The following is a 14,173-nucleotide window of genomic DNA, read 5'->3' on the forward strand; positions in this document are numbered from 1 at the left end:
ACAGTTCATATGCCCAGATGAGCATGCACATGTGCTTGTATTCATGCAAGGTGCTAGACTTTAATGAAAAAAAACTAGATCTAGAAAACTGAGAGGCTGAAGCCACAAGCTAGATGTTGGTGGCCATGGGTCCCTATGGACAGTCCCAGCATAGCTGCTTCAGCCTCATGGAGATAGGCTGTATGATGTGTTGGACCATAGGAAGGAAGGTCAGGTATGTTTTGGCACCTTTTCTTGCCTCAGGAGTGCGTGGGGTCAGGAGCTGATGGGCAGCATTGGGAAAACCTTAACACAGGGAGGCAGTACCTTTTACACATTCAAGGCCTCAGAATAGGCAGATGATGCTAACCAAGACAATGGTTGCAGCTACCTCTCCATCTTCACATCACCAGCCTTTGTACTATCATAAAACAAAGTCTTTGAGTATTAAAAAAAAAAAAAAATCTACCTCTAATTTCATGACACAGTTTTAAAGTGTATAACCCAAGTCAAAATAGATTCCTTCATGAGGAATTCTTTTTTTGTGAGCTATCAGAAGTTTTAAAACTTAAATTCCTGGGTAATTTGCCTCTTTGTCTTTGCTTTTGGTATTTTCCTAACTTTACTCATTTTCATTTATCAGAGAGATCTAAAGTAGTTGGAAAATTAAGTACTTCCGCTTTATTTACCAATTGAATTTTTTAAAAGGTTGCAAAAACAGCCTAAAGTCAAATTTGATCATAAAGTTTTAATATCAACTAACTTCTTCCATTCTCTTTGAATCTTTTTTTTTAATATTTGTTTAGTCATAGATGGACACAGTACATTTTATTTTTATATGGTGCTAAGGATTGAATCCAGTGCCTCACGTGTGCTAGGCAGGCACTCTACCACTGAGCCACAACCCCAGGCCCCTCTCTTTGAATCTTTTTCCCAACCTTCATAAAAATTTTCTGTCTGAAGACAAATAAAAATAGAATGCATTTCAGACAGAACATTTGTCAAAATGAAATGTAAATGGCAAGAGGATGCCATAGACTCTTGCTTGGGTTCCATGCATTTATGTGGTTCATGGTGCCATCTCAGAGAGGCCCTTCCTGTCCCCAAATGAATTGGGCAATTCAGAATCAATGGCAAGAGCTAAAATATTACAAACAGAGTTGACTTTGATCATGTGTCAAGGAGTGGAAAGTGTTTATGGGTAAGAAAATGGTGATGGGATATGAAGCAGCAAGCAACAGCAGATGTACCCCCTCAGGGACAGTTCTTAAACTGTCTCTATCATTTCCCTGCCCTCCTATCTAGGCAACATCTTTCTTTAAAAGGGAGGAATAGAGGCAACCAAGAAACCAGAGTAGTCTCTGTGGCTCTGCCTCTTTTCTGTGTCTTATTGTATTAACTGAGCTCTACTTTGTAACTACCATACAGAAGTAACCAAGAATCCATGGAGGGTGTGGAGCAGACTGGTAGGAAGTCCATCAGGAGACACTGCAGATAGAATATACACCTCCATTAGGAATAAGATATCAAAACCTGTGACTCCAAATCCAGGCAAACTCTTGGCATGGTTCTGGACTAAATTAGGGTTTCAGAGCAATTTTGAAGACAAAGTGATTTCCCTAAATATCACTAGTTGAATGACTAACTTGAATGACTTTTGCCTGAATCTTATTTAAGTTCCCAGCCATTGTGGTCAAATGAGAAACTGAATCAGGTCAATGCTCCCTCCAGCCATGCACTTAAAATAAGGAATTTGAACAGGAAAAACAAGAACAAGAGCCTATGGGACACCAGCCTTGCTTCAAGCTGGAGGCAGCAAAACTTGTACCTTTTAGACAAAGGAAGTTGTTCCCTCTATCACTCACCATAGAACTCGAAGGGATCTTAGAGAGCATCTCATCTCCACTAAAGCTCGTTCCAAAGGCCATAGGAACAACTGAGTGTGTATGACCAAGCTCAGTACCCAGGTTCTCCTATTCCCAATCCTGTACTCTTCCTCTACTAATAATAATGGCTCTATTTTTCATCATACCTACTGTGTGCCAAGTATCATTCTAAGCAGTTCACAGTTGTTACCTTGCTTAATCCTACAACCACCCCCAGGGACAGCTAGCTATTGCTATTGCCATTCTCAAGTGAAGAATCTGAGACCCAGTGTGGGTTACCTGCTCAATCTCAAAACTGACAGGACTGAGCTTCCTACTCCCTGATCATAAAACAACAGGAGAAAGTTGATGTAATTGTGAGTCAAATCTTTACTGACTCTGATGAATTAATTACCAAATTGGCATCTGAACCCCATGCCAGAAGCAGAATGTGCACAAAGCCACAGGCCAATCATATCGCACTTCTTGCAGTTATGAAAACTCTCACTGTTAACAAGCCACCAACCAGACCTGCCTGAGGTTGTCTGATTTCTTTGACTTTTCTCTTTTCATTTTCTGCTGCAACTAAAGCCACCCTTGGAGCATAAAAGTCAATAAAAGACTTTCTTTTTTTTTTTTCCTGCTGCACAGAACCTGAAACGGGTGGCTGAGACGTGGATGGATGAATTTGCTGAGTACATTTACCAGCGGCGGCCTGAGTACAGACACCTCTCTACTGGGGACATCTCTGCCCAGAAGGAGTTGCGCAAACAGCTCAAGTGCAAGGATTTCAAGTGGTTCATGGCTGCAGTGGCCTGGGATGTGCCTAAATATTACCCTCCTGTGGAGCCCCCACCTGCTGCCTGGGGCGAGGTGAGGAAATGTGCTCTTACCTGTGAGAGTGTGTCCATCTCTCAAAGCCTCAGGTGGTGGGAGGGCCAGCTAAACTTTCACTCTTTATCCCGGCAACCAAGCAAGATCAATTTAAATCATCTCAGATAAATAAAGGCCCACTCTCTTTTCTAGAAAATATTAGAAATAAGGACTCAACCATCAGTGTTGTTAGCCCAACCCAAAACTATTGATCACTGTTGACTCCTTAATGGATCTTTAAAAATGTACCTGAAAAGTCAGGCACGGTGGTATACTCCTAGAATCCCAGCTACTCGAGAGGTTAAGACAGGAGAATCAGAAGTTCAAAGGCAGACTGAGAAACTTAGTGAGACCCTGTCTCAAAATAAAATACACAGACATACACACACACACACACACACACACACACACACACAAATGAAGATGTAGCTCTATAGTAGAACACTTGGCTAGAATGTACAAGCCCCTGGGTTCAATTCCCAATACCACAAAAATAAATAAATAAGCAATCAAATCTTGAAAAATATTTTTACTTGAGATTTGTGAAATTGTGAGATCTTGTAGAGAATGAAAATATCTGTCATGACACAGTGCAAATAAGGCAATCTGCTATCCATAATAGGATCCCTCCTGTTCTCTGTGCATAGCCCTGTTGCTGTTTTACATATGCAAGTGCCCGTGATGCAGGGGGTGGGTGGTTGGCTCTTTCTCTAACCAAGGTGTATTTTGCAGAATCACAAAGGAATGCATTTCCATAATACATAGACAGTGGAACATGCCAGAGGCATATCGGTTCCTGAAATAAGCTGTAACCTTTCCACCTTTGAACACTTCTATTTGATTTCACTTCATGATGGAAAGAGCTGAATAGCTCCAGGTCCTAAATTAAAAATCTATCTTTTGGCATAAAAGGGACTATTGTACTGGGTTACATTCCATTCAGTGTTGTTACTATAGCCATTTCCCTATAGAAAAGAGTGTTCTAAAGCAAAGACTAGTATCAGATAAGGTGGATTTTTCCTAACAATTTAACCTGCTTTGAACAGAGAATATCAAGGGGCAGTGCAGGCTGGGCCGGGCCAGATGCCAACACTAGTCCAATTCCCCAGCCTTTCATCAGTCATGGGCTGTCAATCATTGTGGAGGAGCTTCTTGAATGTCATCTTTGACTTTACAGTGTGAGTGAGAAGATGCCATTGCTTAGTTATTGTCATTGGCTGGAGAACTCTGGAAAAGGGTTGCCCCAGGGCATGGGAGGAGAGGCCAGAGCATTCAGGCATCTTTCCTGGGTGAGTTGTCCTCATTTCCCATAGAAGATGCATTAGAAAATCACAGCAGCTTGTTTTGCTGAAGGAGTCCAAGAAAATGCCTCTCTCTGCCTGGACCTGGAACACCTCAGGTATGAGGGAGATATTGTAAGCTTATTTGGCCTCATCCTTGGCATCTTAAACATTTCATTAAAACTTCCCTGGAATATTAGTATTGTTCATCCACTTGTATTGATTTTAGCTCTTTGTCGTGGACTTAATTTATAGCACTGGAAATTTAAAGTACATAACCAAGAAGAACTTTCTTAACTAACATATTAGAAGGCATAGAGATTTGTTATCCAATAAGTGGAGAGTTTCCTCCTAAAGCTTTTTGGTTAATTGTTATTCTGTTAACTCCCTATGGTAGTTTAAATGTTGTCCTGACAAATAACTAAGAAATAGACTTGAAGACCCCCACAGTATCATTGTGTGATTTAATGCTGGGGTAAAATCTCATCAATCTTTTTCCTACCTTATGTAGAAACATAAATTTTTGTTCCTGGCTACCACTTCAAACTGCAATTGGTCATATTTTCTCATATTACCTGACTAATCCATAATCCATATTCATAAGGCTACTTGTTTGGAAATGGACTCAAAGCTTCCACTGAGATTCTTGAGAAAACACAACCTATCAGGAAAAATCAAAATAAGAACCACTGAAAGACCCAGTGGTCTACAGCAGCGTTTTCATCCTTATTGCCTGTCACTGCATGTCACTTGTCCTGAGACATTGCACTTATTGTTACTGGTTTAAACAATCGGAAACTAAGATTGGATTTTTTTAACATGATAGTTAATTTCTTTCCCCCCAAGCTTCAAAACAGTAAATAAATAAAGGTTGCATTTAGGTTTAGGGAAGAATAAAATAAATGTGAGTATCGTTCAAAGGTCAGCGGTGATTGATTACATTTGCTGAGTACAGATATAGGTGTATACCAAGATGAAGACGGAGAAGACTGGAAAAAGGCAAAAAAGAAGGGAAATAGGAAATCCACAAGCCACAAGGCTTTGCACTGGTAAATTGTTTTGAAAAGAACTTATTTTTCAGGTGGGGTGGATCCCAGAGAGAAGTGAAAGATGCACATTTAATTCAGAAGGCAAGTGAAGTATTTGAATTGCAGCTTAATCTAAATGAAGTGATGAAAAGAGAGTGTTTTCATCAGCTTTGGCATGGCTAGGGTCAAAACCCTGACAAGAACAACTTAGAGGAGGAAAAATTTGAGACTCTTAGTTTCAGAGGTCTCAGTCCACATGGAGCCAACTCCATTGCTCTGGGCCCAAGGTGAGCAGCACATTATGACATAAGGATCTAGCAGTGGAGACCTGCCAGCTCATGGTGGGGTCAGGAAACAGAAGGAGAAAGAGCAGAGGGGAAAAGGCCATAGGGAGGATGCACCCTTCAGGGTATACCCCCACTGGCCCACCTCCTCCAGCCTTACCCCACCTGCCTACAGTTATCACCTCATCAGTCCATTCAAACTGGGAGGGACTGATTAGGTTACTGCTCTAATATCCTATTCATTTTGCTTCTGAATATTCCTGCATTAACAGGAGCTTTACCAGGACACTTCATATCCAAACCATAATCTAGAGACTATTTTCTAACTCTATGTTGTGTAATAACAGGCTTTTTATTAATAATAGATTAAAAATGCTAAAAATATAGAATATATTTGGGGGATAACTTAAGCTCGGAAAAGAAATCTTTCAAAATGTTCACATGTGTATGTGTTTTCCCTTTTGGATTTTTCTTAAAATAAAACTTTTCATTTTAAATTTTATTTAAAATAATAAAATTTTAGATTAACAGAAACATTGCAAAAGTAGTACTAAAAAGTTCACATATACCCTTCACCCAGCTGCTGCTTCTGTTACCATTTTATATTTACCGCATCAACTAGTCTATTTATCAAGTTAAGTAATTAACATTGGTACAATAGTAATTGCTAAACTACGGATTTTGCTCAGAATTCACCAGTTGTTCGGCTAATGTTCATTTTCTGTTCCAGGACCCAATCCAGTATATGAGAGGGTACTTTGATTTCCCATGAACTTTAAGTTAATTGTTAGTCCAGGCAAAGTTCCTAAATAAATGTAATAGGTCAGTTGCTGTTTTCATAAGAAAGTGAAAAGATGAATGTAGACTCTGGTTCTTTTCTAGTAAGTATGGGAGGAAACCACAGACCTCCGGCAACTAAACACAAGGATCCTTTATGGGAAGCAGGGCCACTTGTCATTTTATGGACTTGTGCTTGGAATGATTTCCACCTGCTTCTCTGTGCCAGCCTGATTCTAGGTAAACGATGAAGTGCTTAGGCGATTTTTGGCTCCAATAGTTGGAACTCAGTTTGTTCAGGGTATGCTACAGACCATAAACCACCTATAAACGGTTGCTCATTTCCCTGACAAATTCGGTCTCATGACTGCTTCTCTCTCCCAAATCTGTCCTTCCTTTCCCTTTAAGTTTAGTCTCAACACAATCCATTTAAAATGGGAAATGAGACCACTCCTCCACTCAAAACCTTCCAAATACTACCATCTCTCTCTGGCGAAAATCAAAAATCCCAAATGATTTGACCCTGTGTCCCCCTCATCATTTACTAGACCTGGTTTACCTTTCTAGGCACACTAGCATCATTGCCATTCCTTAAACAGGTCAGACCCTAACCCACCTCAGGGCCTTTGCACTTGCTTCTCCCAATACTTAGAATCCCCCAATCCCAGAAATCCCAAGTTTCCTTCCATCACTTCCTTCAGATCCTGGCTCCCTGTTGTCCCACTCACCAATCTCTTGCTCTGCCCACACAATTGGGTATCTCATTCCCCACAGAACTCAGTGAGCTCTCAATCTCTCTCACCCAGGGGAGGAGGCTCAGCATCACTCCCTCATTGGCCAGACAAAATCTAGTTCTTTGGAAAACTTGACCAGGAGGACAGTTTGTAAAATGAATCTCAGGTAACCAATTCTGATGGACTATCAGATCTACATCCAAAACATTCTCTTCTATCATCCTAAGAGCAAGAAGAGAAATCAAAAATCCTCTGGTCCAGCAATTTCCAACTCTCTTTATCAGCTTCCAACTTAAAAGGTAGGTGGAAGAGATGAAAGTCACATCTGAGCCAGGCAGTGAGCCATGCCTTTAATCCCAGCTACTCAGGAGTATCACAAGTTTGAGGCCAGCCTGGGCAACTTAGCAAGACCAGGTCTCAAAACAAAAGGAGCCAGGGGGATACCTCAGTGGTAGAGCACTCCCCTACAATATGCAAGGCCCTGGATTCAATCCCCAGCACTTCAAAGAGAAAAAAAGAACGGCAGTCACACCTGATTCAGATGTGCCCTCCGGAAGTCATCCCATCCTCCAGTGCTTTAGGGCAGTGGGTGGAGCTGGGGAGCCAACGGGGCCCAGAGAGACCAAATAGGATTCTGAGCAGTAGAAGTCCTACCTCTCTTGGTGCCACTCAGATGGAAGCAATGTGCTTTTCTGGGATGCTGTGTTAGATGGGATAAGAACAGGTTTAAAGTGGAAAATCGTACCACTCACATATGAAGTGTCTCTTTTTGTGTCAAGATACTGAATGAAAGAAGCTGAATTTCCTATTATTTTTCTCCATCTTATCCTTTCCCTTCCTTAGAATTCATGAATTTGCTAAAGTCATTTATAGTACTCCTTTATAGTCCAGAAAGGAAGAGTTCTACAGAATTCTAAATACCATATGTAAGGCAGAATAAAAGATGTAAAACAGACAAAGGTGTCTTTTCTAAACAGTGCCATAAATTCTTTTAAAAGGTGTCTGCTTACTGTCCCCAATGTGCCAATCCTGGCACATCCATTTGTCATCTTGCAATTGTGCGAAACTTTTTTTAAATCTTTATTTTCAAAATTCACCTCAATACCGAACTAGTTTGGCTGCTTATTTAAATTCCTTTACCGAGATGAATGTCACCCTGAACTGAAGAATGTTCACAAAGACAGGCACCCGAAATAATTTCAGTTCTCCTCTGTATGGGGCTGTTGCTCTTGACTTCTTTTAACCTACTTGCTTCCTCTTTCACATAATGTTCTCATCGTGCACAAGGCTTTTCAAATTTCTCCACATCAGCTTACAGGACAGAAAGTTCAACACTAGGAGGTGCATTATCTAAAAGACCATCTCACCATGTAATATGGCCTCTTTCAAATTCTGTATGAGCACTACTGATGAGTGATAGAGTTAAGAGCCAGTACTTTCTACACAATGAGCAAAGCTTGCTCGCGTTCTCTTGGGAGAGCCAAGGCCTGCTTTCCTCAGTTCCCCTGCAACCTGGTCTTGCAACTAGAAAAGCTGCAAATTGAGATTGTTCTATTGTTCCCCTAGCAACCATGCAGGGAATCATCTCTGCCATTTGAGTAAGTGTAGATCATCAAACCAGGTCTTTAAATTAAGCAGTCATTCAAAGATGATTTATCATTATGAGTGTGTTAGACTTGACTTGATCTGTCATTTATTTTCTCAGGCAGGGGCAATGCTGGTAGACTATGCTAATTCATCTCTCTGAAGCTCCATGCGGAAGTTAAGAGAAATGTAAGGACACATAAAGAGTTGCATTATCCTTTCAAATGTTGCTATGTGTTTTCTGAATTCTCAACAGTTGAGACGGAGCTAAGAGGACAAACTTCAAGTGCCTTACAACAAACATGATTTTAGTTCCATATTCCCAGATGAGCAAATTGAATATCTTGATACCCCCCATGGTTGGAATTTGACTCAAGTCATAATGGCTTGAGAGCTAACAAATGTGTTTTTCTTCTTCTATATAGCATATATAAATATGCCAATCAAAACTTTTTATCTTTTCTGTTTATTTTGTTCTTTCTGAAAATATGGGCATTTGTATCTGATACATACTTACACATAAACATATCCTGGCTCATATGACAGGAGTAAATGAAATTTCAATTCTCATCATGAACTCATGTCAGTATTAAATTTTCTTTATTTTCATTTTTTAATTATTATTTTAATTATACAGCTTTATGTAATATCTTGTGAGCAACGATAAAAACGATCTTTTTCACAATATTCTTGCTATAAAATACACTGGAATTTCTGATATTAAAAAAAGAACACACAAAATTAATTAATTAATTAACTAATTAAAATCGAGGCTACAGCACAATTTTATTTAATCATAAAGACCAGACAAAACATCTAGAATAACAAAAGATATCATCTTATATAAAACTGATGACAAGGAATTCCCCATGTGGACTGTGTGGACTAGTGTGACCTAAACACCAGACAGCAGCTAAGGAATTGACAGAAAAGTAAAAGAGGAGTGCTGATACTTGTCCAAGGAGGGGACTCACAAATCAACAACAAATATCCTCCCCTAAAAAAAGAAAATCCTTTACAGATCAGAAACAAAAACAATCAAACCTGAAAATTAGCAATGAAATTCAGAGTTCCCCACAGGCTCGAAGCTAAGGACCTGTGCAAACAGACCACAGGAAACCAGTTAGGAGCCATGAGAAAGTACCTGAGCCATGCTGATGCAGTCTTAGCTCACAAGTGTTTCAGAAACACTCCAGAACATGCCTGTTTTGGAAAGACAGAGACTCATCCTGTCCCCTCCTGACCCCCACATAATTTTTCTTTATAATCTGCTGAGATGGTTCCAAAATGAAACACTGGAGATCCCAGGAGAACAGAAGCTGCCAGAGAAGGAGACAGAGATAGACCTCGGAAAGTACAGAACACCAAATACACGTAAAAGTAATAATTCTGTTTTGGAAGGAACCCAGACCACACAGCGTCTGGGACAGAAAGTTTTTGTGAACCAGGCTGAGCCCTTAGAGATGGAGACAAGTCTATATAGATAAAAAGGTTCTATTTTCAAAATCTTCACAACAACAGAGAAGAGAGCCCTACACAGAAATATTCTTCTAATAATCCAATTAACTACCTCATTTATATATGGAAAATATAAGCAGTTTATAATAAAACCCCATATAGAAATGCAAAGATAAAGATTAAAAGGAACCAAATACAGTTCCAACAGACAATTAAAATATGTTGCAAATGTAACCACAAAGAAGATGAAGACTTCGATGAAGGCGAAAGTCAAAATAAGCTCAAAGAATCTTACCAACAATCAAAGCTCGAAAGACCCACATTAATCAGAATTAGAACAACTCAGAAATGAGATGACTAGAATAGAAACATGACTTTATGGAAAGAAAACTGAGAAAACTCAGGAATGAACTATGAAAGAATGAAAATCTTTTCAGAAATGAAGACCGAATTAGAATTAAACAAAAGAGTCAAGAAAGACCATGGAAAATAAAATAAGAATAATTGTAGGTTGAAAGGAAAAGTGTACAAATAAAAAAAGAGTAAAAATATCATCAAAAGATTTGGAAAAACACTCCACATAGAACTCCCAAAAAAGAAGCCCCTTAAAAAAAAAAAAAAAAATTTAAACTCTTTAAGTCAAGTAAACATCAAAATAGAGGATTTGAATCCATATACATATTAAAAGGAACATATTTGGGAAATTCAGTAAAGAATCAACACCACAACTCTTGTTTTTTCCTTATGCAAGGGCTCAAACTCAAGTCTTCATGCTTGCCAGGCAAGCACTTTACCAATGAGCTACCCGCCTCCAGCCCTGATCATGTTTTAAATGAAGCAAAAAATGAACATTCTAGTAAAAGGAATAAATTAGAGTAGGGACTGGCAAAATACACCTGTAATCCCAGTCACTTGCGAGGCTGAAGTAGGACGATTGCACAAGTTCAAGGCCGCTCAGCATCTTAGCTGGGTCATACACAACTTAGTGAGACCCTCTCTTAAAAGAAAAAAATAAAGGGTTGGGAATGTAACTAAGAGATAAAGTGCCCCTGGATTCACTTCCCTGTACCAGGAAAAAAAAAAAAAAAAAATTTTACTTTGAAGCCCATTTTTTTACCAGAAGGCAACAGAACAGTATTATAAAGATGCTCAAGAAAATAAAATCGGAGCCAAAGATTTTATATCCAACCAAACTATTCTTCAAGCATGAAGGCCATCAAAATAGAGTTATGAGGGCTGAGTTGTAGCTCAGTGGTAGGGCGCTTGCCTAGCATGCCTGAGGCACTGGGTTCGATCCCTAGCACGGCACTGGGTTCGATCCCTAGCACCACATAAAACTAAACTAAAATAAAATAAAATAAAGGCATTAGGTCCATCTACAACTAAATATTTTTTAAACACAGTTATGAACATTCAAGGACTTAGGGTTTAGTTTTACCAAAAGCTTTTGTGAAGAACCTACTAGAGAATGAACATCAGAAAACCATGAGCTATTTGCAGAAACTTGGCAGAGGGTTATATAGAAGCTTTCTCTAAGGACAGAAGTATATACAAATTACATACAGTCTGACAATGTAGAAATAATAAAAGAAAACAATGGAGAAGGCAAGTGAAATACATTTGCTGACTGTCCTATGGGCATTAACCAGGAATAAAAGAATATCACATGTCTAGCCACTGGGGGAAAGATAAGAAAAGAGGGTGGGAGTATAGCTAATTTAATATATAGAATACTAGTGTAAAAGTGGCCAGTTGAACAAAAACACAATCCATACTAAATATCAAAGATTGGAAACAGAAGACTGACCACATGATGAAAGACTTTCTAGATAATCATTGATATATAATAAATCATTATGTCAGAACTGAAAACATGTAAGTGAATCTACTGAAAGAAAAAATTTGGATTATCTAATACTACAGTGCAAATCTAATTCTCTTCTGTAGGTGAGACCTAACAAAATCAAAATGATATGAAAAGATTAAAAATAAAAGAACAAGCATAAAAATATCAGGCAAGTTCAAATAAGAAAGCAGAGTTTGAGATCTTCAGATTGAAGAAAGTAGAACTCAGGACCAAACCGAAATATGTAAAATGTGAAAGAGGCCAAAAAGACATTAAAATACCAAAAGACACAATCCACTGAAAAACACATTCCTAAAAGCAGAAACTGTTGGAAAGGCAAAAAGAAACAGAAATATACCATCGGACAGCTAAATACACCTCTCTCAGGCCAAGACTGAAGAGGCGGAAAAAAATTAATAAGGATCTATAGAACCTCACCCATTAATCAACAATGTGAATCTGATTTACATATCTCTGAAATACTTTGTGAATTTGCCTTCTTTTCAAGTGCCCAGATTTAAAAGCATGTTATTGTTACAAACAAGATTTTGAACATATATTAAAAAAAAAAGAGATCCAAACCTACAATTACAGAAATAAATACCTATAATCTTAAATCTGAATTGGAAATTTCAGTGTCAACTTATGATAATTTTTTTCCAGTTTCTAAAAACACCAGTTTTGTAACTTTATTCACTGGAAAATTCTAGAAAAAAAATTTTTTCAATCTAATCTCGGTGAACACACCTAACTTCCTACTGTGGTCTCTAAATAGAATTCCTCACTAAATAAAATTAAGTTTATTGGAGAAATATCTAATTACACTGGTGGAACAGAAAATGTTGAAGGTAGGTGGGGATATTTTGTTACTGTATAAGTCAGAGAGGGAAGGAAGCCATCAAAAGTTCACGTAGGTTGTATCAAAGGACAGAGGAGTCACTCAGAAGTGGATCCTACTGCAATAGAAGAGACAACATAAACATCAAATGAAGTGACCCAGTTACTTAACCAAGTATTGGTTGTGCAAAAAGCTACAAAGAAATAATGAAACTTTTTTTAAAGGAGTTTGGAGAGAAAAACAGACAAAATAAAACTCATTGGTCATCGCTGGCAGTTGCTAGGACACAACTCTGAAAAGAGATATTTAAAGGGAAAACAAGAGTTTGTCTTGCTTTTCAGGTAATAAATTCAAAAGAAAGGTAAAAAAATTAACATTTTACATTCCATCTAATGCAATAACTGAATCAAGCACTGATCATTGAATGGTAAAATCATTAGACAAACTTATTACTGACAAAATTTATAATAAAATTATCAAACAACCATCACCTGCACACATTCATTTTAGCATTGCTGAAATATACATACATTCTGATATATGACACAAGGTGAAGGGATTTTAGACGAGTCAGAAAATCAAGAATCATTCCTCTGAAATATTCTTTTAAAAAAAACTGACACTGAATTTAACTAAGGCTTTAGCTCTGACTTTAGCATGCAGGAAATTCAGGAGTAGAACAGAATTTAAATAGCACCTCAAGCCAAATCTAGAAGGTAGCAACCCAATTTCTTCCATCAGTCCATGGCAGAGAGAAAAACAAGAGCGAGAAGAAACTGTTCTAGCTCATAAGACACTTAGAAGGCTCAAATACAATGAAATGAAAGTCGTCTGAATCATGAATAGAATAAACTAACCAAAAAGGACGTGCTTAGACAAGCAGGGGAATGTGAATGTAGACCAGATACTAAAGGATATTAAGCATTGCTAATTTGTGGATGTGTGAGAAATTGCTTTCTCCCTCTCTTTTACTTTCACTGTCACTATGTCTCTCTCTCATTTGGAGAAATTTATTGAAGCCTTAAGGTAAAATGGCATAATACGTGATTTCTATGTTTAAAATTCTCCAGCAAAACAGAAGGAGATTGGGAAATGAGCAGATGAAGAAGTATGATAAAATGCCGATGACTTTCAAAGTTTAGTGTTTGCCTCATAGAAATTTTCATAATAAAAAAATGTTAAATGCATTGCCTTTGAAGGTATATGTGAACATAATACCTATAGGGAAAGAGTAAGCATAAGTATGTTTTCGGGTGATATGGTAGGTAGCCAGACATCAGCATTTTTATTGTACTTGTACCCTAAAGCTAAAATCATTTTTCTATACTGAAATACATCACGATGTCCTATTGTGTTTGATTGAGATAATGCCTTAATAATACAACATCTTACTCAAAGTTTTTATTAAGGATATTTATTAGCACTATCTTAGAACTTAGGACTGGTATGGAATACATGAGACAAGATGTTGAATAATGTATAAGCAGATGGCCCGTTATTGTCTGCCAAAATATTGTGTGTGTTTTCTCTCTTTCTAAAAGTTGGAAGCACTGATTATTAGTCTACAGGACTTTTTTACCAGTAACTAAAATAACTTTTGAAATCACACTACAATTAGTAAAATGTA

At 38.0% G+C, this 14,173-nt stretch overlaps 1 protein-coding gene across 1 annotated transcript in view; it reads left to right on the plus strand.

Moving 5' to 3' along the window:
- GALNTL6 (polypeptide N-acetylgalactosaminyltransferase like 6) overlaps positions 1–14,173 on the plus strand; it is a 1,118,676-nt gene that overhangs the window by 1,036,487 nt on the left and 68,016 nt on the right. Inside the window, exon 10 of the mRNA XM_079142956.1 lies at positions 2,496–2,717. Within this exon, the coding sequence (XP_078999082.1) occupies positions 2,496–2,717 (222 nt within the window). The remainder of the gene's footprint in view (positions 1–2,495; positions 2,718–14,173) is intronic.

Source organism: Sciurus vulgaris (assembly GCF_902686455.1).
Source record: "Sciurus vulgaris genome assembly, chromosome: 5".
NCBI lineage: Eukaryota > Metazoa > Chordata > Mammalia > Rodentia > Sciuridae > Sciurus > Sciurus vulgaris.